The following is a 24005-nucleotide window of genomic DNA, read 5'->3' as shown; positions in this document are numbered from 1 at the left end:
AAGCACATACAGGCGCTGCAAGAGCGCAGACGTGTGTGTAAGTACAGCACATGTGGCTTCAGGCCAGCGTGTGAGTCTGGGCAATGACACGTGGGGGCATTTGCACATGTGTGCAAGTGTGTGCAAGTGTGTTACAGGAACGTGCAGGCTTGTAAGGACCCATAGGCACACGTGTGCAATGACCTATAGGCACACGTGTGCTAGGACTCCTCAGCACGAGTGCAAGTGTGTGTGTGTACACGTGCGTGCAAGCACGTGCATGAGTGTGAGGACACCCATGCACGTGTGTGCAGGGATCCATACGGACACGTGTGCAGGCATGTGCACAAGTGTACGTCTGCAAGGACCTATATGCACGTGTGTGCAAGTTTGTGCATGAGCGCACGTGTGCAAGGGCCCACACGCAGGTGTGAGCAGGTGCATGTATGCAAGTGCACACGTGCAAGGGCCCTGAATGCACGCGTGCAAGTGTGTACCCAAATGCGTGTGTGCTCAACAACCCTTGTGCACGTGTGTGCCCAAGTGTACGTGTGAGGACCCACAGCCACGTGTGTGCGAGCGCGTGCACGTGTTCACAAGCACACACGTGTTCACACGCAACGCACACAATGCACACGTGCTAACAAGCACACACAGTACACACACGTTTACAAGCACACCCATAACACACACAAGTATTTACAAGCCCACACACAATGCACACACTTTTACAAGCACATATATGTTTACAAGCACACACATGTTTACAAGCACACACACACACAATGCACACACGTGCCCGCCACTGCAAGCGTGTCCCAATAAACTCCCCTGGCTGGTGCCAGTGCCCACGGGTGGGTTTGGGACGTGTGGAGCACAATCCTGCCGGAATCCGGGGGCTTGGCGGCTGCTCCTCGCCGCCGCTTGGGTTTATTTTTAAACCCGTTGGCCCCGAGTGATTCACACGCTGCCTGTTCCCTGTTCCCTGCTCCCCGGCAAGTTTTACACGACCAAAATAGATGTTCTGGAAGGAACGGGCCACCCGGCAGAGCCGCGGCGGGGAAAGCGGGGTGCTCCCGGGATCCCGGCCCTTCAAGGGTGGAAACGTCACTGAGCCACCTCCATGATGGTGGTTTTGGGAAGATGCTGGCGCAGACACCCTGGAAAATGGGAGCACGGGTGTGATGTTTAACCTGGATCACAATACCAGGCTTCAGTGGAAGGTGCTGTGTTGGGGGGGGGTCCTCCATGGGCATCCCAAGCCCTGGGGGGTCTCACACCTGGCTACGGGGGAAAGGGAGCCCAACAAGGCGGAAGGGAAGGTGGAATGAGGGCAGGGAACTGGGATAGCGTGGTGAAGAGTCTCTCTTGCAGAGCATCATCTCTGGGAACAGAGCATCGTTCTTGGGAGCAGAGCACCCTTCCCAGAGCCAGGGTCCCTCTTACCCCAGCCTTGCTGGCAGCAGCTCCCTGCAGTGACAAAAGCACCCGGCCAAGGTACCACTTTACAGCACACTGGGGGAAAAAAAAAAAAAAGGAAAAAATCCAACTTATAAAACCAGGAGGCAGTAATAACTGTTAATTCATTATTTTTAATTTAAAGTTCAATCATAAAAGGTTTCCAGCCATAACAGGGCATCTCACTCACTTAAGACCAAGACACACATACAACAGTCCCATCCAGCCAAGATTTCTCCCTGAGAGATTCCCTGCTTTCAGCTGAATGCCGTTTCCAGCACGGCAACCCCAACCATTGAGGGACAACAATCACACCTGTCCCAGTTCTGTGGGACAGCAGCACCACTGGTTTCTTCTGCAAGGAAAACACCATTGAAACCAACTCCTCTGGATGGAGGAGACCTGGAGAATTATCCTGAGAATAACAGAGCAGGAGGAGGATGGGTCAGTTGGCCAAATCCCAGGGAGAGGTGACAGCCTGAAGAGCTGAGCAAAGATTTCATAATATCCATGCACCACTCAGCAGATTTGCAAGGGCTCCTCAAAGCGGCTCCAGGGTGTCATCTGCTGAGGAGAAGCCAGAGGAGGTGGCAGCAGCCAGGGTTTAGGGCAGCACACGTGGTGGCTTGCAGGCCTGGCCATCAGAGAAGAGAGGAGGGACAAGGACAGGACCCCACAGCACAACATGACTGCAGAAGCAAACCCTGCAACAGCAGCAGAGGCTAAGCCCAGTTTATCCAGCTGAGCAGGCACCCTGCAAGCTCAGGAGCCACCGGGATGGTGCTTCTTCACCAGCATCTCTGAAGCAAGCTTTACCCATCTCCTGCTAACCCTTGCACAGTCTCCCAAGCCCCAGCTGAGCAGGAATAGGCACCTTTTTCCTCTTTGGGGTCATTTATTTACAGATCTGAAGAAATAAAAATAGAAAAAGAGGCAAAGAGTGCATGCCGAGGCAAAAAAAATGTTCCTTGCAATGAAGCCAGAGCAGAAGGTGAGGTGGGAAGGGGTCCCTCTGCCCTTCTGAGGGAGGGACATTCCTCCTCCATGCACAGAGACTGAGGGCAGCAGGGCTCTCCCTTCAAACCCTGCCGAATTCTTGGTCACAGTATCCGATGTAGAGAGGCTGTGCTTGGACACCACGCCTGGGAAGAGAACAGAAGGATGCCATCAGGGAGAGGGCACAGGTAGAGCCACCACTGGGTTTGAGGGGTTCCAGCGGCACAGGGTGGCCATGGGTGCCCCGTTCCAGGTGTGACAAGGAGGGAGTGGTTTTCATACTGTACTTATAAACTCAGTGTTTTGCTCATGTGTGGGAGCACAGGGTGAGGACAGGTTTCCCAGGGAAGCTGGTGCTGCAGGAGGAGTGGCAAGAGCTGACAAGTCCCCTCCTTCCTCAGCACAAAGCCCTCTCCTCGCCAAAGCCACCAGCCCACGCCGGCAGCAGGAGAGCTCTTCCAGCACTGCACAAAGCAAGCTCTGCCCACGGCACAGGCACCAGGGAAACCAGGGCTTTCCAGAGGAACAAGGGTCATTTTGCAGCAGGGCAAGCCCTTCTCCCTCCCTCGCTGCCCTCCCAGGGCTGAGCCCAGAGCAGTTGTGCCAGGGGGAGTTGTCCCAGGACAGTTACCCGAGCAAGGTGCAGCGGAACTCCGCCAGCCGGGCGTACGCGTCTTCCACATCCCTGACGGTCTCATTGCTCCAGAGTCTTTCAGCTACGGCCCCAGCTCTTGGCCTTGAGGACAAGGGACAGGCAGTCAGAACAGGGGGGAGCTCAAAAGCTTCTCACATTGAAGCCCTGAGCTCCCAAACGCTTTCCTGCCCAGAGTCCTTCCACACACAAAGGCTTCAGTGTATCCCAAGATCCATTGCTGGACACATGCCCACCGGCAGCAGACCAGGGTGACAGGACAGACAGGTGTTAAACACAACCTGTTTGCAGCAGCAGGTTGTTACAGCCTTGCAAAGCCTCATTTCAGCCTCAGTGAAGCTGTTACCGGCACAGAGGGGATAGGGACAGCCACCATGCGCAGACCAAACCCACGAGTTCAGCACATGATGCTCAGTGGCAAAGAAAAGGGACACAAGCCTGGCCCCACATGACCCAAGTGACCTCCCAGTGGTCTCTCTTACCAGAGCCTGGGGGTCAGGTTGGTGACATCCACATATTCACCCCACATGCAGGCCTCACCACCCATCACCAGGGCCTTCTGCTCAGGGCTGCCTGTGGAGGGGACAGCAAGACAGCCAGTTCTGGCGCTACGTCTGAGCACCAAGCCAGCTGCCATGCAGTAAGGGGACACAAGGAGCACACCTGCAAAGTTCAAGGGCTCCACCTCATAGGCTGCTATCCAGTCCTGCCCGTAGGAGATGCGGTTGAGGTACCAGGGTGCAGAGAGCAGAGCCCGGTAGCCAGCCCTGGTGACGTTGGCCATCTCGTTCACGTACTGCATGGAGTTCTCCTTCCACACGTGGATGATGGTGTCGGGCCTCAGCTGAGGAGCACAGGTGAACATGGTGCAGGGGATCGCTGCGGTGACAGAAGCATCACCTGCTCCCCCGAGTAGAGCGCCCTGACCCCTCCACACCCCCAAAAGGAAGCTGAGGCAGACTTGGGCTCGATTTTTGAGCCATTTCCCATCTAGTTTGCAGGAGCAACAGAAGGAGGGATAAGGCCGTTTGCAGAGTGTCCTGGGCAGGGTTAAAACCTGCATCTGGCAGACGAATATACAAGAACCTGGAGGGATCGAAGCATTGGCAGCAGTGTGACAAAGCCACCATGAGGGCAGCTCACTGGCAGCACCACCTAGAGATCGACCCCAGTCCCATTACAGAGTAACCCCCACCAGCCCCAGCATGGCCCCCCCAGAGCACACCAGTGTGCCAGGCTGGGCTGCGGGCACCGTTCACCCCAGCACATGCAGCTCTCACCTTCACATCGTTGTCAAACACCTCCTGCCACACAATATAACCTTTTCCAAGGGAAGAGACAATGTGCAGAAGCCTGGAGTGGGAAAAGTACCGAGTTTTGGGTGATCCTACTGATGCCCTCTTTGGTGGTTACATACAGTCAAAGGAGCAGCACAGATATTCCCAACATCCTCAGCAGGATGTGGAGGTGCTTCTGAAGGAGAAGGGAGAGAGCACAGCCCCTTTCTCATCAGCTCCAGGCTTTTTTGTGGCCAGTCTCCCACTAAAATGTTCCCTTTTGGGGTCAGGGAGACAAGACCAATGGGGATGCTCCTGAAAAGGAGATCTGGTGTCCCCAAGACAGAAGACATTTGTGCCAGTCACACAGTGCAGCTGCAGGCCCTGGATGCCCTGTCCTTACCTCTGGATGTAGAAAGACTCTAATTTTTTGTAATCTTCACCAAAGCCCATCTCCTTCATGAAAGCACGGATTTCTGGATTGGATTTCCTGTGCACCAAAGAGAAGGAACAAAACCATTGCAACCTGACCTCTGGAATAAAGCCAAGGCATGGTCAAGCCCCTCCCACATCGGTCCAAGGCATGCCCAGGCATTCCAGAGCTGTGGCTGGACCAGCACCAGCAGCTCCCTACATCCAGCATCATATGATGCACACATATGAGCACAGAAATACCAAAAATCCCAAGCATCAGTGCTACCCCTGGCCTGGGAGAGCAGGACACCAAAGATCATGACCAAGAAGCAATGGGCTGGGACTCCAATCCCAAATACTTTCCCCCAGTCCCCATTCAGACTGATCTCAGGCTCACCAGCACGTGAAATCCACCTCATCGCCACCCAGGTGGAGAAAGAAGTCTGGGAACACAGTGCTGACCTCCTGGAACAAACTGGTCACAAACTGGTAGGTGCTGTTAACGATGGGGTTGATGGGCCCATAGACTCCAGAAGGAGCCTTGCCCATATAGCAGGGAGTCAGGAGGCCTGGAGCACCTGATGAGAACAAATGCAGGATGGTGAGGAAGGGGCCAAGTGTGACCATGTCATCCTCTACAATGTCCCTCAGCACAACACAGGGCCCATCAGGGGACAGGGAAGGAGGGACAGCCACAGTTCCCATTGTGACCACACACATGGTGAATTCTAACATGGGCCTTGGCATTTGGAGGCAGGGGAAGGGAAGAAAAAGACAATGGAATGTTTTCCTGGAGTTTCTTGCACTTCCAGACATGGAAGAGGAGATGCAGTTCTCGGAGCAGAGAGTGGTGTGTCAGGACTGGGACACAGGTGAGTAGAGCAAGGGAGCTTGGCCAGCTGTACCCTGAGTTAAACACAAGATCCTTGCAATAGCCATGGTAACAGTTTTGGAAGAGCAGATGTTCCCACAAAAAAATCACCCAGCTTGGACCCAAGAAAAGATGGAAACGTTTCCCTTTGGATTTTGCTCCAGAAGTTGGACCACTGGGTTCCACATCCCCCAAATAATGGCTTGCTCCTCCTCAAAGCCAGCCTGTGGGACACCGCTGCCCACACCCAGCTTTTAGGGTCCAGATTGCAGCTCCCACTCCTGCCCCTGGGACAACTCCAACTCTCCTCAGAGCAGCAGCAGCAGGCAGGGTCTGCTCCTCACCTGGCCCCCAGGAGAGGGTGTGGCCAGGGGTGTCGAACTCAGCGATGACTCTGATGCCGCGCAGGCGGGCGTACTCGATCACAGTGCGCACGTCGCTGGCTGTGTACACGTGGGTCATGGCATTGAAGGCTCCCTGGGAACATGGGAAAGCTCAGTGCCCTGCTCAGGAGCAGAGGCAAGGATCTGCTCACCTGAACTGGGCACTACGTGGGGATCAAGGAGCATTACCTGCTTGCTGAGCTCTGGGAACGTGGAGCTCTCATAGGGGAAAGATGGGTCATCCACAATGTGCCAGTGAAACACGTTGAACTTGTTGTAAGCCATGACATTCTGGGAAGGAACAGGAACAAAGATGAACCTGCCTCATCCCTTCTGAAAGGTCATCCAGCTTGCCACAGATAGGGGACAAGGTCCTCCAGCTCCAGAAGGACAAGGCAGAGTCTCTAAATGCTCCCCAAGATCCAAGAGGGACTCAGACACCTCCCTCTAAACACAAAAAGCTGCACAGGGCCAGGAATACTTCTGCTCAGTAAAATCCCTGCTCTCCCTGTAACTGAGCCACTGGTGGAAACCTGCAAGTTTAATTCTGCTTGGGATAAGCACAGAAGCACCAGCCACCTTTACCAGTGTTTTCCCTTGCCTTAGAAACAACTCAGCCTTGGAGAGTAACCTGGACTGCAGGAATCCAAGATACCTCAGGGTTTTCTTTTTAACAAAGGCAGCTGAGAAATCACCCAAACAAGGGAGCTCAGTTGTCACAGGGGAAGGGGCACACAATTAAACCTCATCTCGCAGCACAGGTGCCCTACCAGAGTTTCCAGGATGGCTCTCAGAGGCAGGTAGTGACGAGAGGTGTCCAGCAACAGTCCCCGGTGAGGGAAGCGGGGAAAGTCCACGATTTCTGTCTCATTGATGTAGTACTGCACACAGAAGACATGAGGAAGACATGAGCAGGATGTTGGGAAAATGGCCATTAGCAAGAGACACTGAGGGTCACCACTGTCCCCAGGGCTGGCAGGACAGGGGTGCCCTCACTGCCCAGAGTGCAAACTGGCCAGAAGGAGCTGCAGCACTTCTTTACCCACTCAGAAGGCAGGGATCTGGCTGGATCCATGAATCTCCACTTGGCTCTTGGCAAAGCTGGGCCCACTCATCCCAAGCATCCCAGCAACCCTCAGCCTGTCCCCATGGAGGCAGGGGCATTATGGGGAGCTGCCTGCCCCCAGGAGACGAGGCCAGAACTCACCGTGCCATTCTCATCTCTCCCAACGAGCTGGCTGAATGTTTCCAGGCCTGCAGGAAAACACACAGCCCCTTTCTCAGCACAGACACCCCCAAAGGAGCAGAGCTCAATTAACAAAGAAGTATATGGAAAGAGAGAGGCACCGTGAGACATCCCCACAGGCCTGAGGCAGGGAGAGCAGGAACGCCCTGCAGAAAGCACAGCTCACCTCGGAGAGCTCCCCAGATGGTCTCTGCAGAGAGCAGCATGGAGCCTTTGGAGACGGACAGTTTATCTGAAACACAGCATCAGGGGGCTGTCCCACATGGCCATGACAGCACTGGCAGGGCTCAGGTACTGAACTGCACCCTGAGACCCCGAAGAACTGAATTTTGGGCTGCTCTTGCTGTTTTAAACCTCTTCCCACTGCTTCATCAGCACCCTCAGGTACGTCCCTCCTGCGCTGCCCCAGTGTCTCAGTAATGGGGGACTGGTGCCCTCCCCAAAACCAAAGGTAACCACACAGTGCTTCTTCCCAGTGACAGGCACAGAAACAGCCACATTCCCTCCCGCTCCCAACCCCAACACTTACAGCTCTCCTTGGAGTCTAGGCTGGGAAACCCATCGCAGCCTGGAGTGGAAACATAGACAAGAAGCTCAGAGCAGGGTGTTTCCCAGGATGGCTCATTCTCTGCAAAGGACACGGATAATGCACAACAACCCCATCCCAGCTCTTTTCCCTGCTTCCAAGCCCACCACCATCCTCCCAGCCAGAAACAGGCACCCCTTCCTGCACCCCAAAACAGACACCAGGGTGTTCAGCAGGGGCTAATTTCAACACAGCCAACCAGGAGAACATGAGCTGATCCCAACCTGTGAGGAAGCTTAAAAGGAGCATACAAGAGAGGAGAGACATCAGAATATGGAGTAGCAGCAGCCCCCGAGGCTTCCTGGACACCAGCCCTGGCTCTTAAGCTACAGCCATGACTAGTCAAAGCTTCTCCATGAGGGTGAAGAGCTTCTTGTTTCTAAGCTCTCCCAGTGCTGGAAGAAAGTACAAGCCTAAGAGCTCTGCCCTACCCACGCTTCTTGGAAAGGGCAAAGAAAACCTGTAAAAAGGGGTGGAGAATGAATCTGCTAAACCAGGCTGAGTTTGAGGCGATCAAAAGGTCTCACCCAGCTCAGAAAAGCTCCTGACTGACTTCACCTTCCGCAGAGCAGGTCTCAGGTGCAGCAGCCAGAGAACTGAACCCAGTCACACTTAGACCTCAGGCAGGAGCTCTGGGCACACTTCCCTAACTGAAGAGCACTCCCAAGGATGCACAGACCTGAATCCCCACTTGAGTCACTCCCCCACTCCAAAGGGATATTCAACCTCCGCTGGGACGGAAGGGACTACTCACAGCAGTCAGCTGCCAGGAGGAGTATAGGGTAGCGGGGTGGGACCCTGCTCATCCCAGCCCAAGTCCATGCCTACACCCCCACAGCATTCCCAAGAACAGCCAATGCTCAATGTGGTCACTGAAAATAAAGAACTTGGCTTTGAGTGAGCCAAGAGCACCAAGAAGTTTCCAGAGAGACTGTGGCACTGCCAGCATTTCAGGGAAATGCAGAGAGCCCCTGCTCCACCACTCACAGGAGCCAGAATCCCCCGATTTCTCCATGAAGGGATGACGAAACCTCTGCGGAGAGAAGGAAAACAGCTTGAAGCCAGCCCTGTTTTGAGCCTTCCTCTCAGTTGCAGACAAGCTGGTAGCCAAGGCAACCTCGCAGATGTGCAAGCAGCACAGCAAGACCTGCTCCCTCCGCTCGGGAAGGTGGCAGTTCACCGGGAACAGCCGCTCTCAGGCCTGGGGACACAGGGAACACTCATCCTGCTGAGGAGTCTCGAACTGGTCCCACCACCACATACTGTGTTTGGATCTGCCCAGGGAGACACTTCCCAGCCCAAACATGGCCTCCTAGGCCAAGGTGCAGACAGGCACCACCGCCACCACACCCGAAAGGCAGCGCAGCCAGAAAAGGTTTCTGCCATTTATTTCCTCTATTAATAGAAATTATTTCCTTTCATCCAGGGTTTCCACTGCCTGCTCGTACTAACCACCCATGCAGAAAAAAAAGACCAAAACAAAATGAAGGCAAAGAGGGGAAAAAAGGCCTTAAAATAATTTGTGTAGTTGGAGCACCATAAAGCAGGGCATATGAAAAATGATGAGTGTGAGCTGGATCTTGTGATCACAACGTTGCTCCAAGTGATTTGATGGTCACATTTCCCCTCTGAGTGGAACAGGAGAGCGTGAATAATTAGATCAGCTGTTTTTAGTTCCTAGCAGCGAAAGAGAACCAAGAGGAGTCTTCTTGGCTCCCAAATCAAAATTTATTTCTACTGCTACTCACAAGAGTTGAAGAAATAAAATAAGCAGAAGGGTTCTCTGTTTCAAACCTGCTTTTTTCAAAGTATGATGTACTCAAGACAAAGCCAAGCGGCTTCCAACGCTGCCACCCTTCTCCGCTTTGATCAGCAGCGACAGAGTTCACACTGACATTTAAAATACTCAGGAGCAGAGTTACTAGCTCTTTTTGATGAATGAAGTGCTTCATATGTCCTGGATATAGCACTTCAGGCTGCAGCAGACCCACGCAGCCACTGAGCATCTCTGCATGTCGGCTCCACAGCCAAGAGATTTCCTGCAGCTCATCCCAGACAAGCAATGGGTGCTATCATGAAGAAGTCTGGGTTCAAGAAACCTTTAGAACCTGTCCCAAAGCAAATTCAGACTCTCAATGCCTTTGCCTTTCCTCATCTTACCCTACAGTTTCAGGATGAATCCAGGAGCTAATCCCTCCCTGGCAGAAAAGCCATGGTGCCTTGGGACTTTTAGCAGCTCCACTTTGGCAGAGGTGCCCCATAGCACAAGTATGTACTTGGAAGAACACACAGGAAGCAGCAAGTCTTTCCTCAAGGTGAGACCTCACACAGGACACCGAGAGCTGCTAGGAATGGGAACAGCCAAGACTTAGCAGTAACCCTGGAGCAGGAACGGCTTCGAGACCGGCAGCGGCTCTCCCTGCAGCCACAAGAGAAAGAAGCGAAATGAAGCAATGGGGAGCTGTAACACTATCCGGAAGAAGTAAAAAATGAGATGGAGGAAACCCTTGATAGCAAGAGCCTGGCAGGAAGACGATTAGTGCTGTGCCAAACTCGGTTAGATTTATTCTATACAAGCAATAAGCATTGCCCTCCAAATCCTAACGCATCGCTGCCCTTGCCTCCAGACTGCATTCCAGCCACACCTCCCACCCCACCTGCCCCACCAAACTGAGGGGAGGCAGACGGCCACCAAACCCCGTGGTTTGACCCCAAAATTAGCGAAGGTGCGGGGGGGTGTTAAGCTCAAAGCCACGGAGGGAAGGGTCAGCGCCCGCCGCGGCCCTCACCGGTGGGACGGCCGAAGAGCAGCGGCCAGTACCGCTGGAAGGCGGCGTCCAGCACGGCGCAGCCCGGCCCCACGGCCGAGCCGTCCGCCGCGGCGAAGCGAAACCGGCGGGCCGGCACCGGGCAGCGGCCGGCACCGGGCGGGGAGCTCTGGGCTTGGGGCTGCGGCCACACGGCCCCCGCCGGGCCCGGCAGCAGCGGGAGCAGCAGCAGCGGCCGGAGCAGCGACAGCCGCAGCGCCCGCGCCGCCGCCATGTCGCGCCCGAGCCTGAGGGAGGCGGCACCGCCCGACAGCGGGGGGCCGGGCGGCCGCGAAATGGCAGCTTGGGCCCGCCCTCACGGCCTCCCCCGCGCTGCCCCCTCGCCCCTCAGCCTCTCCCGGTAGTCCACACTCGCCTCGTTCTGTTCAAATAAAGCCCCCAAACCCCTCCGACTCCCCAGCAAGGGTCATTTCTGCCCCAGCCCTCACGCGTTACAGCCCCCCGCCTATGCTTCCTGTCGTAAAGGAGCCTCAGCAGCCTGCCTCGGGGTTTGATGAGATTAATGGTTTAAAACACGTATTTCACCCGTGCTGCTTTAGTGGAATCCTGTAGTGTTTTGGGTTGGAAGGGATCTTAAAGAGCATTTAATTCCATCCTCTACCATTAACAGGGTCACTTTCCACTAGACCAGGTTGCTCCGAGCCCCATGTCCAACCTGGCCTTGGACACTTCCAGGAATGGGGCAGCCACAGCTTCTTTGGGCACTCTGTGCCAGGGCCTCATCACCCTTATTGTAAATAAATTCTTCCTTATATCTAACCTAACTAGACCTTCTCTCAGTTTGAAACCAGCACCCCTTGTCCATGCTTTGGATCCACCTTGAGTCTGGGCTTCTTCTGTTGGTGCTGTGTATTTTTATGAGCAATACTCTATATAAATCACCCCTTGCACAGGTTTCCAAGGATATTTTATATGTGATCAGTGAAATATTGTTTGGGTTGTACAAAAATAAAGGGGCTTTATCCCATGGTGGATCCTCACAATTAAGTGTTGCAGGGCTGCTTTCCATGCAGTGCTTGGCTTTTCTAAGGAAAGCCTTAACCTCAGATGAACTCTATTTAATTTTGCTTCCTCCCTCCAGCTCTGCTTTCCTTAGCAATCCCCAACTCAAATAAGGGCCTTAAGCCCAGGTCTTACCCATCTAATTGCCAGCACAAACCTACAAAGGGAATCCACTCCATCAAATTGTTAAAAACCTGTTGTCCCAGAAAACTCCAAGGTATCAGGAGTGCTGGGCGACAAGCCAGAGGCATGGGAGCAAGCAGGAAATTAAATAAATGGCACAGGAGAAAGTGTGACAAGGGAGATAGCCCCATCACACAAGAGGAAAAACCACCCTGTGTGAAAGGTCTGGTGGGGGAATGGAAGGGATTGTCCCTCACAGGAGCAGTGTAGAGAGAACAGGACGAACAGGAAAAAAGCATTTTGTAGGAAAAAACCTCAAGAAAGTTGTCAAAGGTTACAATAGCACCAGCACAAAGCTAGGGACGGATGGTGAAAGTAAAAGAGCTGGGAGGACATGGAAGGGTTTCAGTGGGGCTGGAGAGAGATGGAGGAAGGTGCTCTCCAACACTGAAGGAGGCTGTGAGGTTCCAGTGAAGCTTTTGGAGGTGAAAAAGTTGTGGGAAGGCTGGGCACCAGGAGAAGATCACAGCTGGGTTTGGGTCTAAATGGGATTGTGGGAATTTAATGCGGTTAGTGAAAATTAATAGGGGGCTCATGTGGGGGGAAGGCAGGGAGGGGACTAAGGGCCACCTAGAGACAGAGAAGCTGGGCTCCATCAGGAATGGGGTCAAAGAGAGGCAGGTGGTTATGCCATCAGCTGAACACCTACACAGCACTGCATCCTTCTTTTCCAGCCCTGGAGAACAGCAAAGTCCGCCTAATGGGAAGGTGAGCCTGGAGCCAAGGACAGACACAGCATTACCAGGTGGGTGTACCTCCACAGCCAGGCTAACAGAGCACAGGGGTGGATCAACAGCCTAGGTATCACCCAGAGAATTAAAGGCACCAAGTGAAGTCCAACATTCATCTAGGAATACCTAGGAGCAGGTACACCCACAGGAGAGATCAGGAAGAGTTGGTTGCCTGACTGTCAGATTGAATGGAGCTTATGGAGTTCATGGGCGGAGGTCTCAGGAGAGGCTGACTGGGGCAATTAAAGCCTGTTGGTTCCCTCAGGCTCCTGAAAATCCTCCCTTGTTTTCCCTATAGAGGTGGCAGGACCCAAATTCAACGCAATGGCACATACCAGGCTGCTTCCTCACTATTCTTCCAGGATTTTTGTGGCCCTTCTCTATCTCTGTCCTCATCACACAGCAGGAAGTGAGAACACCTGTATTCCAGCCTGTGTCAGACCTCTGGAAAAGTCGCTCCTGTCATTCCTTATGTTCAAGTTTCCTGCTGCCAGTCTACATAAAGCCTCTGTGGTCTTGAGCTGGGTTTGTTGCTTTTCCCTGTGCAAACTTCTGGAGCACCAGCTGTTGCCACCATTTTCTGACTATATTTGATTGATTCCACTATCTCTGGACTTGTCCTCAAGTTGTTTCACTGTATTAAAATTTCAGTGGAAGGAAAACCACCCCAAGCAAGCCAGTTTGTTGCTGTCTTGCGTCAGGCAATGTGAGGACTGCGCTTCCCAGCGCATGAGACAGAACTGTGGGAGTGCCCTGGCTTGAGGCGAATTCTCATTTCAGCCTGGGGAGGGTGGCATGTTTGCCAGCTTATGTAAAGCATTGTGATCAGAGCTTTCAGTCCAAATATTCCAGCCTTTCTACAGATTCAGTTGCTGATGCTATTTTAGGGGACCTGATGTCTCTGGGGGATGACTCATTGAAGTTCATCTGTAGCTGGCCGGCATTAATCCAGACTAACAGTCTGATTTGTGAATGTTTCTTTACATAAGAAAACTACTTAAGCATGTGTTTAACTGTGGAGCTTGGCTGAAAAAACCTGGATTACACTCTGTCCTGCGGTGGGCACGGAGCACCAGCAGCCAGAAGCTGCTGATGCTCTTCAGTAGCCCATCAATAGACCAGCTTGTGGCTCGGAGCATATCTCCAGGGTGATAGATCCACCTGGGAGGCCTTTTCCAAGTTAGTTCAGCAAGGAACACGCAGGGAGTGAACCTGAGGCAGGGCTGTACCTGTCACGAGGAGATGCTGCAAGTTCTTGCGGAGGCTGAGACCCGCGGTGGGGGTACCTACAAATCCCTCTTGTCATCTCTCTGATGCAAAAGCTTGGACTTGCTGGAGGACTGCAGAAAACTGCTGCCCCAGGACACTGCTGGATTACCTGCTTGCTACGAACAATGAATTTGGTAGCAATCCAAATTAATTATTCTGATATAAATTGTTACAAAACCTGGCTGGTGTCACACTTGAGTCTTTCTGGTTTGTTTTCCTTGGGGCATGAAGGTGGCCTTTGGGCTATGCAGTTGTACCACAGCATTTTTAAAAGATATAAATCCATTTATTATGCTGCCTAACTCCCTATAATGTTGGCTGTTTCTGCATTTAACCAGAAGGGTGCTTTGCACGCAGATTCTTCCACTGGTGAGAAGCGTCTGAGCCAGTGAAGTGGGAACGGAGGAAGTCATTCATGAACGCCTTCACAGGGCATGAGTTTTCTATTTGCTTTGCTCTTCGAGCCAGCACTGTCTAGGAAAATTGCTCCTGAATGAAGCAACTTGAGCTGAAGAAGCTCAAGGGACCTGCTGGTGGTGTGGCTGGAAGAGGGCTTTGGAAAACACAGAGCATCTCCTGCAAATACCTGTAGACCTCTAACTTGAATTTTGGCATTTCTGGGCAAAACTACCATCTCCATTTACTTGTTTACCTTCCCTTTAATTCTTGGTAAAATAATGATGGGATTTGGACTGCAGCCACGAGGGTTGCAGGGTTGAAGTGTCCTTACTTGTGGTGATGGTCTGGAGGGAATGTGGTCAGCATGTGCCAGGTCTTTTCAGGTACGGACCCACCTGTTGCACGTCTTTGTATTTCAGGGATGATATTGCTCGTCATCAAGCAGAGGGGTGCTCACATTTAAACACCCAACTGGAGCGCCCAGAGACATTTGGTGGAGCTTTAGCATGTGCACAATGAAGATCCTAAACATGAGATGCTCCTAAATCCACATCCAGGGTATTTTCACCAGCTCCAACAACTCAGCCCATGAAGAACCTCGATATTTTGGGGGGCCAAAGCAGGCTGGTGTATGGCAGGATGCTTTTGGAGCCACAAGGATGCATCCAAATGCTTTTCAAAGCACAGGATAACTCATTTCCATATCCCTACCTTCCCACCTAGACCACCACTTATCAATGCTGCCATCAAATGGTTTAGCAGGTGCACGTGGTGAACGAATTTTTCAGCAAAGATGGGGTTTAACAGAAGGGACCTCTTCAGCTGGGAGAGCACGTGTGAGGGGAGTGAGGCCTGGGAGGCTTGGATTGAACAGGCAGCAGCGAGGAGAAGTATTTCAACAGTTATGAGCTTGAGAGTGGAGTTTAAAGCAAAAAGCTTGAAGTGAGATGTGTTAATCAGTGTAGGATTTGGGGTCCTGACTCGAGCTCAGCCTGGTGGTGTTTCCACTGTTGATGTTATCACAGAGACTTTTTTCTTCTGGGTTATCTCCAGCTCACACAGCTTTGGGGTGGTGATCCAAGGGGCTGCTCAGCCCATGCTTATGGTTGAGGTTGTTAAGGAGTGTGCAGACACCCAAAATCAAACCCTGGGCATTGAGAAATCTTCTGGATTTCCTTTCTCCCAGCGTGGGAGCTCTGTGTGTCTCTGGTGATGGAGAAAGAAAGGCTTTTTCCAGAGATCCTGCCTGCCTCAAGGAATGCGGGATCAGGAAGAAGGCTGGGTGGGATGGGAGGTTCACCCTCAATCTGCAGGCGGATTGTGGTGTGGGACACCAGCACTTTCACAGCATTTTGGTATCACGAATCAGGGCTTGTCACGAGGAGATGCTGCAAGTTCTTGCGGAGGCTGAGTACATGTGGCTGCTGTCCCTGGCTGCTCCCAGTCACGGCTGTGGGGCTGAGCTGGAATCAATCAGAGCCTGTGGATGTGCCGTGACAAACTCCCTGTGCCCAGAGGCGATGCTCCCATAAATCCTGTAAGCATGTGCTTAACTTTGGGGAGCAAGGTGATTGCAAGGCAATATTTTATTCTTGTCAGCTTCAGTGTTAACAGTTACCAAAATCACTTGGGTAATTAAGCTCTTGCAAGAATAAAGTGAAAAGGCACCAGGTGTCTGTGGAGATCTAAATCATTTTTCAGAGTGGGCAGAAGAACAGTTTTTGGCTTTCCTCAGTAGCTGGAGTCCTAAAATCCCCAGAGGCAGCACAGATCCCCTGGAAATGAGCTGAAGACAGCAGCCCTGCTTTTCTCAGGTACCTTTTGCCAACCACCTACAAGAAGCTGGTGGGTGACCAGGGCTTCGTACATGACTATTGGTTGGGAACTTCAAAATAAAGAAAGACCTTTTGCAAAGGGCGTGGCTAAAATTTCATTCCAAAGAGTATTTTTGAGATGTATTAGTGTAACTGTTGCTGGAGTAACCGGCTGCAAAGTGCTGATCCCTGTCTTGCAGTTGGGAAAGATAAGACTGGGACTGCAGAAGGCGAACTGGTTTCCTATATCTGTGGGATGTCATTGGGAAGATCCCATCAGTGTTTATAAATATTTATTACTGGGATCATAGAAACATCACAGAATCATAGCATGGTTTGAGTAGTAAGGTAGGTCCCTACCTCTACAGATCATCTTGTTCCATCCCATGCCACAGGCAAGGACACCTTCCACTGTCCCAGGCTGCTCCAAGCCCTGTCCAGCCTGGCCTTGGACACTGCCAGGGATCCAGGGGCAGCCACAGCTGCTCTGGGCACCCTGTGCCAGGGCCTCCCCACCCTCCCAGGGAACAATTCCTTCCCAATCTCCCATCCAGCCCTGCCCTCTGGCCGTGGGAAGCCATTCCCCCTTGTCCTGTCCCTCTATCCCTTGTCCCCAGTCCCTCTCCAGCTCTCCTGGAGCCCTTTAGGCCCTGCAAGGGGCTCTGAGCTCTCCCTGGAGCCTCCTTTTCTCCAGGTGAATCCTCCCAGCTCTCCCAGCCTGGCTCCAGAGAACCTCCTCTCTCTGGGCTCCATGCAAGGCTCTGAGCTGAACTCTGCAGCCTTGGCCAGGGCCAGGACATGGCTGTGGGGAGGTTCTTGGAGCACCCGGAGATGGCCAGTCCCTGCTCCCAGGAACAGCTGCTTCCCAAACATGCTCCCGAGTCTGTCCCTGAGGGGAAGGTCACCTCGGCCAAAGGTTTTTGTGTCCAGAGCTGCCAAAATCCAAAAAAGCAAAACCCCACTGTTTGGCCAGTGCCTTTCTTGGGATCCTGTGGGCAGATGAGCAGCCCCAAAATGGCTTGTGCCTTGTCATTGTTGGGCAGGAGCTGGGCATGTCACCAGCTGGGCAGAACTAGCTCAGCATCCCAGGGGGTGACACACAGTCCCCCTTGGGCATAAAACGTGGGGTGAGGACCTGGAGCAACCACCTGAGCCCCCATGACTTGACGTGTGAGGTGGGACCAGCCTGGCAGATGTCCAGATGGTGCATCTGGAGCTGAACCAAGTCAGGGCTACTTAGATTAATGTAGGGCAGGATGATTAAAGCTCCGGCCTTTGCAATTCCACGTAAGTAGGGTAATTAGAGAACTGGCTTTATTGACTAGGTAGCATCGCATGAGGCAATGAGCGTGCCCAGACCACACCCCCTGTGTGCTCCTGACCCGGGCAGAGCAGAGCGCAGGGAGCTGCCTGTGTTTCTGAAGACGCAGCTGGGTACCCAGTGAGGGTTCTAGAGACACCTGCCAGGCCATTGGACGCTTAATCTCCCTGGATCCCTGAGGGCACCTGCATGTGTAAACCCCTGTCGCTGCAGCCATCATTATGCTTTCTGTGTTCAACAGGAAATAAACAGCCTTTTGAATGTGGCTTCTAATTTTCTTCCTGTTTCACGAGGGATTTGTACGAGACAGAAGCAGGAAGCAGGATCCCGCTGCACTGGATGACTCCTGTCCCAAAGAGCTGATGAAACTTGTCACACCTACACCACATACTGCCCTGCTGAGTCTCATCTTCATCCGGGCAGAGTGGGTGAATAACGTCACCACATCCGCACGGCCCCACTTCACCCCGGGAAGAAATGATTCCCCAGGGCACGAGGAAGTGGAAGGTGAGCACCACTGGGAGAAGGTGGCCTTGGAGCCCTCCCGGGGCTGTGCCGGGCTCTCACATCCACGGTGAACAGTGGTGGAGGGGGGAGCAGCTGGTTCTCCTCTGGGCCAGACTGCAGCCTTGTTTCCAAGCCAACCAGAGTTCCGTGAGCTCCCCGAACGGCTGCAGACAATGAGCCCAGCGAGCCTCCCCCGTATCAGGCTGAGCGCAGCTGATGCTGGAGGCAGGGAAAGCTGAGGCAAAGGGTGCTCAGCCCCCGCAGCCCCTCAGTGTCCATCCTGCCCTTCGCTGGCAGCTCAGTGTCCAGGTGAGAGGCTCTGGCAGGGATGAGACCACCTGGGCACAGCATTCCTGACCGGCCCAGGGCACTTGTCAACACCAGGAGGTAAAAAAGTCTATCCCTGGTCTGGGGGTGAAACCACTTGTGTGTTCTTCCCCCTGAAAAATGTCAAATTAACAGAGAAAAAAGGGAATCAAGCCTGGCACCAAGGAAATCCCAGGTAGTACCATCTTCATGGACCAGAAGGCAACGCTGGAGCTTGGAGATGCCACCTGGCACAGTCAGGGTTCCCCCAGAGACGGTGGGCTCACATTTATCCTGTGGAATGATTGGGAATTTCTGCCTGGAGGGTCTCATTGCAATTTTATTCTGATTTTGAGGCAGATCAACCTATTTTCCTATACCTTTCCCTCACATTCCCCTCACATTCACATCACATTGCCCTTACAAGTCGCTTGCCACAGACCCCACACCACTCAATTAAACGGTGGCACTGGGAGTCTTCTCTGCACTTGGCCCCACAGAACACTTCAGGAGGGCTCCATGCCCCAGCTTCACCTCATGTCCCGTCACTGGGTGGGCAGGAGAAGAAGCTGGTAAGCCCCCCAAACCTTCCACTCCCCCCCCCCACACCCAGCTTCCTTGGGAACTGTAGGGATAGGACAGAGTAATGGGTACAAACTGAAAAAGGGAAAATTTAGGTTATATATTGGGAGGAAATTCCTCCCTATGAGGGTCATGAGGCCCTGGCACAGGTTGCCCAGAGAAGCTGTGGCTGCCCCTGGATCCCTGGAAGTGTCCAAGGCCAGGTTGGATGGGGCTTGGAGCAACGTGGGCTAGTGGAAGGTGTCCCTGCCCATGACAGGGGGTGGAATGGGATGAGCTTTAAGGTCCATTCCAACCAGTTAATATTGGGTAGCACCAGGAGCAGCTGAGGGAGCTGGGACAGGAGCTCAGCCTGGAGAAAAGGAGGCTCAGGGGGGATCTTCTGGCTCTGCCCATCTCCCTGACAGGAGGGGGCAGCTGGGGAGGGTTGGGCTCTGCTCCCAGGGCACAAAGAACAGGACAAGAGGAAACGTCCTCAGGCTGTGCCAGGGGAAGGCTCAGGTTGGACATCAGGAGGAATTTCTTCATGGAAAGGATTCTCAGGCATTGGAAGGGGCTGCCCGGGGAGATGGTGGAGTCCCCATCCGTGGAGGCGTCCAAAGAAGGACTGGACGTGGCATTCAGTGCTCTGGTCTGGTTGACAGGATGGTGTTGGGTCTCAGGTTGGCCTCGATAGTCTCGGGGCTCTTTTCCACCCCAGTGGTCCGGTGATTCCGCGATGCTTCCCCGCCGCACCCAGCCTGGCGCCGCGCCACACTCAACATGGCGGCGTCAGCGTGAGGCGGGCGGGGGCTGGGCGGGGGCGTGTCGCGCACTCAAGATGGCGGCGGCGGGCGGGGTGAGATGGCGGCGGGCGCGCAGGCGCGGGCGGGCGGCGGTGACGCGCGGGGCGCGCGGTGACGGAGCGCGGCGGCCGCGGCCCTTTGTTGGCGGCGGTTGAGGCGCGGCGGGGCCGGGCCGGGCCGGGGCCAACGGCGGCGGCGGCGGGGCCGGACGCGGGGAGGCCGCGGGAGCCGCCGCCGCTCCCTCAGCGCCTCGCCATGGACTCGGACGAGGGGTACAACTACGAGTTCGACGAGGACGAGGAGTGCAGCGAGGACAGCGGCGCGGAGGAGGACGAGGAGGACGAGGAGGAAGACGAGCCCGACGATAACCTGGACCTGGGCGAAGTGGAGCTGGTGGAGCCCGGGCTGCGCGTCGGCGGGGAGCGCGACGGGCTGTTGGGCAGCGAGACGGGCGGGCTGGGCCCCGGCGGTGGCGGCGGCGGCGGCGGCCTGGGCGGCGGGCCGGGCCCCGGCGGCGGCCCCGAGCAGGAGGAGGATTATCGCTACGAGGTGCTGACGGCCGAGCAGATCCTGCAGCACATGGTGGAGTGCATCCGCGAGGTCAACGAGGTCATCCAGGTGCGGCCCCCCGGCACCGGGACTGGGGGGGACACACCGGGGAAGGGGCGTGGGGGGTGGCGGGACGGGTCAGCGGCCTCCTGAGGGGCACCGGAGCCGGCCCGTCCACGGGCCGGGGCCTCACACACACCTGTCGGCACCCCCCGAGGCTGGAAGGGGCTCCTCGGTACCTCCCGGGGCTGGAGGGGACTCAACTCGGTATCCCCCGCCGCTGGAGGTGGGGAGGGGGAGCTCTTCTGGGTACACCCTGGGGGTGGAGGGGACTCCTCGTCACCCCATTCTCCCGGGAGGCTCCTCGGGCCTGGCCAGGATCTCGCTTCCTGCCGTGGAAGCGTCGGGAACGAGGCCTTTGGCACTGAAAGGGCTCTTCTTTCTTTGTGTGTTTGCGAGCTGGGGGCCGTAATCTATGTTTTTTCCCTTATTCTTCTCCGTCCTCCTGGTGTTCGGCGGGGTGTAGCTCCTCCGGCTCCTTCGGTAACCCGCGGAGTCCATGGCAAGCCCTGGAATTCCAGGAGAGGCACGGCTCTGGTTTTGTTGCCGTCTCCCTTCCCTTCCCCCCGCCACACACAGAGGTTGAACCTTGTGTTTATTTCCAGCACAGACCAGGAGGGGTACGAGCAATCCCTTCACAACCGTAACTTTTTTTACCCTCAGTTTTTAAGCGCGTCTCTTTAAAACTGAAATAGAGTTTGAAATAACATTTATCCTCTTTAGATCAAAGTATCTAAGTCTTATCTCTTGGCTCCTGAGCTTTTGGGGAAAAAATTCAAGCCGCTGAAATGATTCAGCATCCCTTTCTAAATGTTCGTGGCAGGGTTTGGCTCCAGCTCACCATCAAGTTTCTGATACAGTTCACTTTTCTTCAGGTGATGGGTTTTCTTTAGTTCCCGTTTACTTACCATTATTCAGAGTAAATAGGAGGTGCTACCCCTTTTCCAGTATGCCAACCGGAATAGCGTGAGAAATCTGTGGATACTAAATATTGAGGGATTCAGTGCCCAGAAAGCAGTTGTTTTGCTGGTTGTGTGTGTTCGTAAATCTCTTTATACATGAGATGCCTCAGTGTATGTTTTTTCTCCAACTGTCCTGTGCTCTGCAGTGGCTGTGACAGCAGCTTTGAAATGTTGCTTTATGTGCTATAAATCCCCTGTAGTTTATATGGAGCTTGATGCAAACAGCTGTAAAAGTATTTGCGTGCAAAATTAGTACATGGCATTCCTTGAGTCAAATTAAAGTTTATTACTTTAATGATAGCATTGCCCGTGTAAAGCTGAATAAAGGAGTCTGCCTGGATTAGCTGATTACCCTGCAGTTAAAGAAGATTTCATAGTTAAACAGGGATGTTTCTTTGCTCCCAGTTATTGATCCTGATATAGGGAGGGAAACAATTGGGAGGCAGACATGCAAACAGTTGGGAACTTCAGGTTTTTACTCTTTCAAATAGCCATTAAGATAGTGAGTCTCTGTTTAATGATTAAGATTGCAGAAGTCATGGCCCAAACTGTTTGTATTGAACAGATTCTGACATATTCCTTATCTTTGTATAAGACAAGTGGTGGAAAAGTTGCTGCCAGTGAGGAGTTGAGAGTGTTCCTGCCTCCTGCATTTTCCAGACCCGACTGGTGAACTCACCTGCATGTCCTTCGTGAACTAATTTGTTAGAGAAGGTCCTGATTGGTGGTCTGAGCGGATTTGCCCCCCTCTTACACCACCCTTGAAGCTGTTTGACTGTGTGCTCGACCTGTGAGTTGCAGAACTAGTGCAGAGAAATGGATTTAGGTGATGAGCCCCTTGTTCTGCCCCTGTCCCCGGGGTGGCAGCAGGAGGCCTGACCCTATGCTGGGCTCTGCAGAACCACCCCCCGGACCCTCCCGTGGCTGCTCTCATGCTCCAGTTGCTGCCTGGGGTTTGCAGTAGTTCCTCGTGGTTTAGCAGAGCAGGGTGCACAAAGCCAGTCTGTTCAGAATGTCATGGGTAAACTTGGGACCCAAAACCAGCTTAGGCCCTGGAATACATCAGAAGAAGGTAGGAAAACACTTAGTTGCCGTGGATGGCTGTTAAATGCCAGCTTCCTGCCATCAGATTTCTGGGCTGTTCTGGGATAAGTGGCCCGACTTCGGCTGATGCTTCAGGATTTGCTCATTCCCACTCCTGTGGCTGCTGGTGAAATCTTCCAGCGCTCTGTTCTGTTTATTTCCTTGTGTTTGGCGCCCAACCAGGATTGCTGCTGCTGCTTTTCTGGTTCAGTAAACCTTTTCTGGAGTCACATTGGCTCGGGATGCTGCTGCAGATCCTCGGTTGCTGAGCTGTGATTCACTTGTTCCAGTCAAGGACTGGATGGCTTTGGTCCCTGTGTCTCTGCCGTGGGTTCTTGGTAGCAAGTAGTGATGGTTGTGGTTACGTTTTTGAGTGCTTTGAACTTACTTGTCCAAGGGAGGATGTAATGTACAGCCTGAAAACTTCAGCTGTAGGTCTTGTGCTCTCTAATGAGTGATTTTTTTAATAATCACGTGCAAGGTATAAATGGGATTTTGTTTTGTAGCTGTAGCGTAAGGAAAATGGAACAGGGAGCCACAGAGTATTTGCAAGGAGGTATCTGAGCCATGGCAGGTGTAACTCTATATTAAAACACTCAATTCAAGCAGTTATTGGCTGAAAGGGCTATAGTTGAAGTGACTAAATTATTCTCCCATCCATTTGGTCATTTCCAAATACAAGCTGTGTAAGAAAAAACGTGAACTTTTCTGGGCAGGGATTTATCTGATGGAGACTTTGCAGAAGTAGGAGCTAACCTGTGACTAAGTTGCTGCTCACAGAGCCTGTGGTTCACCCCGTAGCGTGGAATGGGCTCTTGGAGACATCTGCTCAGTGCCAAACTGCTATCACTTGGCCTCCCTAAGACCACTGAACCTACAGTGAACCAGGCAGGTTTCAGAATGTCTCAAATATTCTGAATATTTTACACTTGCTCTTTCTTGTCTGAGCATAAGCAGGATTTCAGGTGTTTAATGGTGGTTTTTGCACTGTATTTGGCACTTACGTTCATAATCTGATTTGTCTCCGTGTGTCGCATGACAAGAATTCCCCTTGCTCTCTGAATGCAAAAATAGGGATATGAATAACCCCTTAACCTTGTGCTGTTGGTTGGCTGAGATTTGTAAACCTCAGAGTATTCCTCCTGTCCTCTCCCTGTGATTAGGCAGAGCAGAGAGCAGTTTGCCATGGTATTTGGAATTTTAGTTGTCTAAGTAAACAGGCTGATTTCTGATGGTTTTCCACCCGCTGGCAGAATAAGTTAGCAAAGGACTGTAAAAACCTAGACACAGAGGTGCTGTGGAACAAAAGGCTTCCTCCTCCCAAAGGCATTTTCCCACAGTTAAATGTCTTCCCCATATTCTTTCTCTCTGGACTTTTGTCCAAATAAGCCACTGCCACTTCTTTTTCTTTTTTAATATCAGATTGCTATTTCCATTTTTGCTCTAGATTTTTTCTGAAAATAAACTTGAAAAATGTTTAGAATGGCATATTTATTTCTGCTCTGAGTAGAGCACATGATGTGTCTCTGTAGCCTGGCTTGGCCCAGTGTTCTCCTTGCCTTGTTGCAACCTTGTGCAATTCCAGTACTTCCAGGTTGAATTAATTCCCCCTTTTTGCCTGCCTTTTTCTGGAGCGTTCCAATGACATTGTTGCGATGTCACCGACCATGTTCATCCTTCCTGGACTTTGTAATGGTGAGGTGTTGAAAATACTGGGGCGAAGCTCTGAGGTGGCAGAAAAAGGAGCTGAGCCTCTTGTTTT

At 53.1% G+C, this 24005-nt stretch overlaps 2 protein-coding genes across 2 annotated transcripts in view; one reads left to right on the top strand and one right to left on the bottom strand.

The window, feature by feature from the left end:
• Positions 1-1551: 1551 nt before the first annotated feature.
• On the bottom strand, positions 1552-10923 carry HEXA (hexosaminidase subunit alpha). The gene is made up of 14 exons (XM_069025650.1): positions 10652-10923; positions 7806-7904; positions 7443-7508; positions 7238-7284; positions 6801-6911; positions 6220-6321; positions 5992-6124; positions 5174-5354; positions 4766-4852; positions 4366-4438; positions 3749-3929; positions 3568-3658; positions 3065-3169; positions 1552-2579 (listed from the first exon to the last, which is right to left on the bottom strand). Exons 1-14 carry the CDS (start codon positions 10902-10904, stop codon positions 2516-2518), a joined length of 1593 nt encoding a protein of 530 aa, XP_068881751.1. The 5' UTR covers positions 10905-10923; the 3' UTR covers positions 1552-2515.
• Positions 10924-19707: 8784 nt separating this feature from the next.
• ARIH1 (ariadne RBR E3 ubiquitin protein ligase 1) overlaps positions 19708-24005 on the top strand; it is a 50370-nt gene continuing 46072 nt past the window's right edge. The window contains exon 1 of the mRNA XM_069025240.1: positions 19708-20207. Within this exon, the coding sequence (XP_068881341.1) occupies positions 19845-20207 (363 nt within the window). The 5' untranslated portion in view covers positions 19708-19844. The remainder of the gene's footprint in view (positions 20208-24005) is intronic.

This window comes from Aphelocoma coerulescens, chromosome 10, assembly GCF_041296385.1.
Source record: "Aphelocoma coerulescens isolate FSJ_1873_10779 chromosome 10, UR_Acoe_1.0, whole genome shotgun sequence".
NCBI classification, from domain to species: Eukaryota; Metazoa; Chordata; class Aves; order Passeriformes; family Corvidae; genus Aphelocoma; species Aphelocoma coerulescens.
This window is presented reverse-complemented; position numbering and strand designations above follow the sequence as displayed.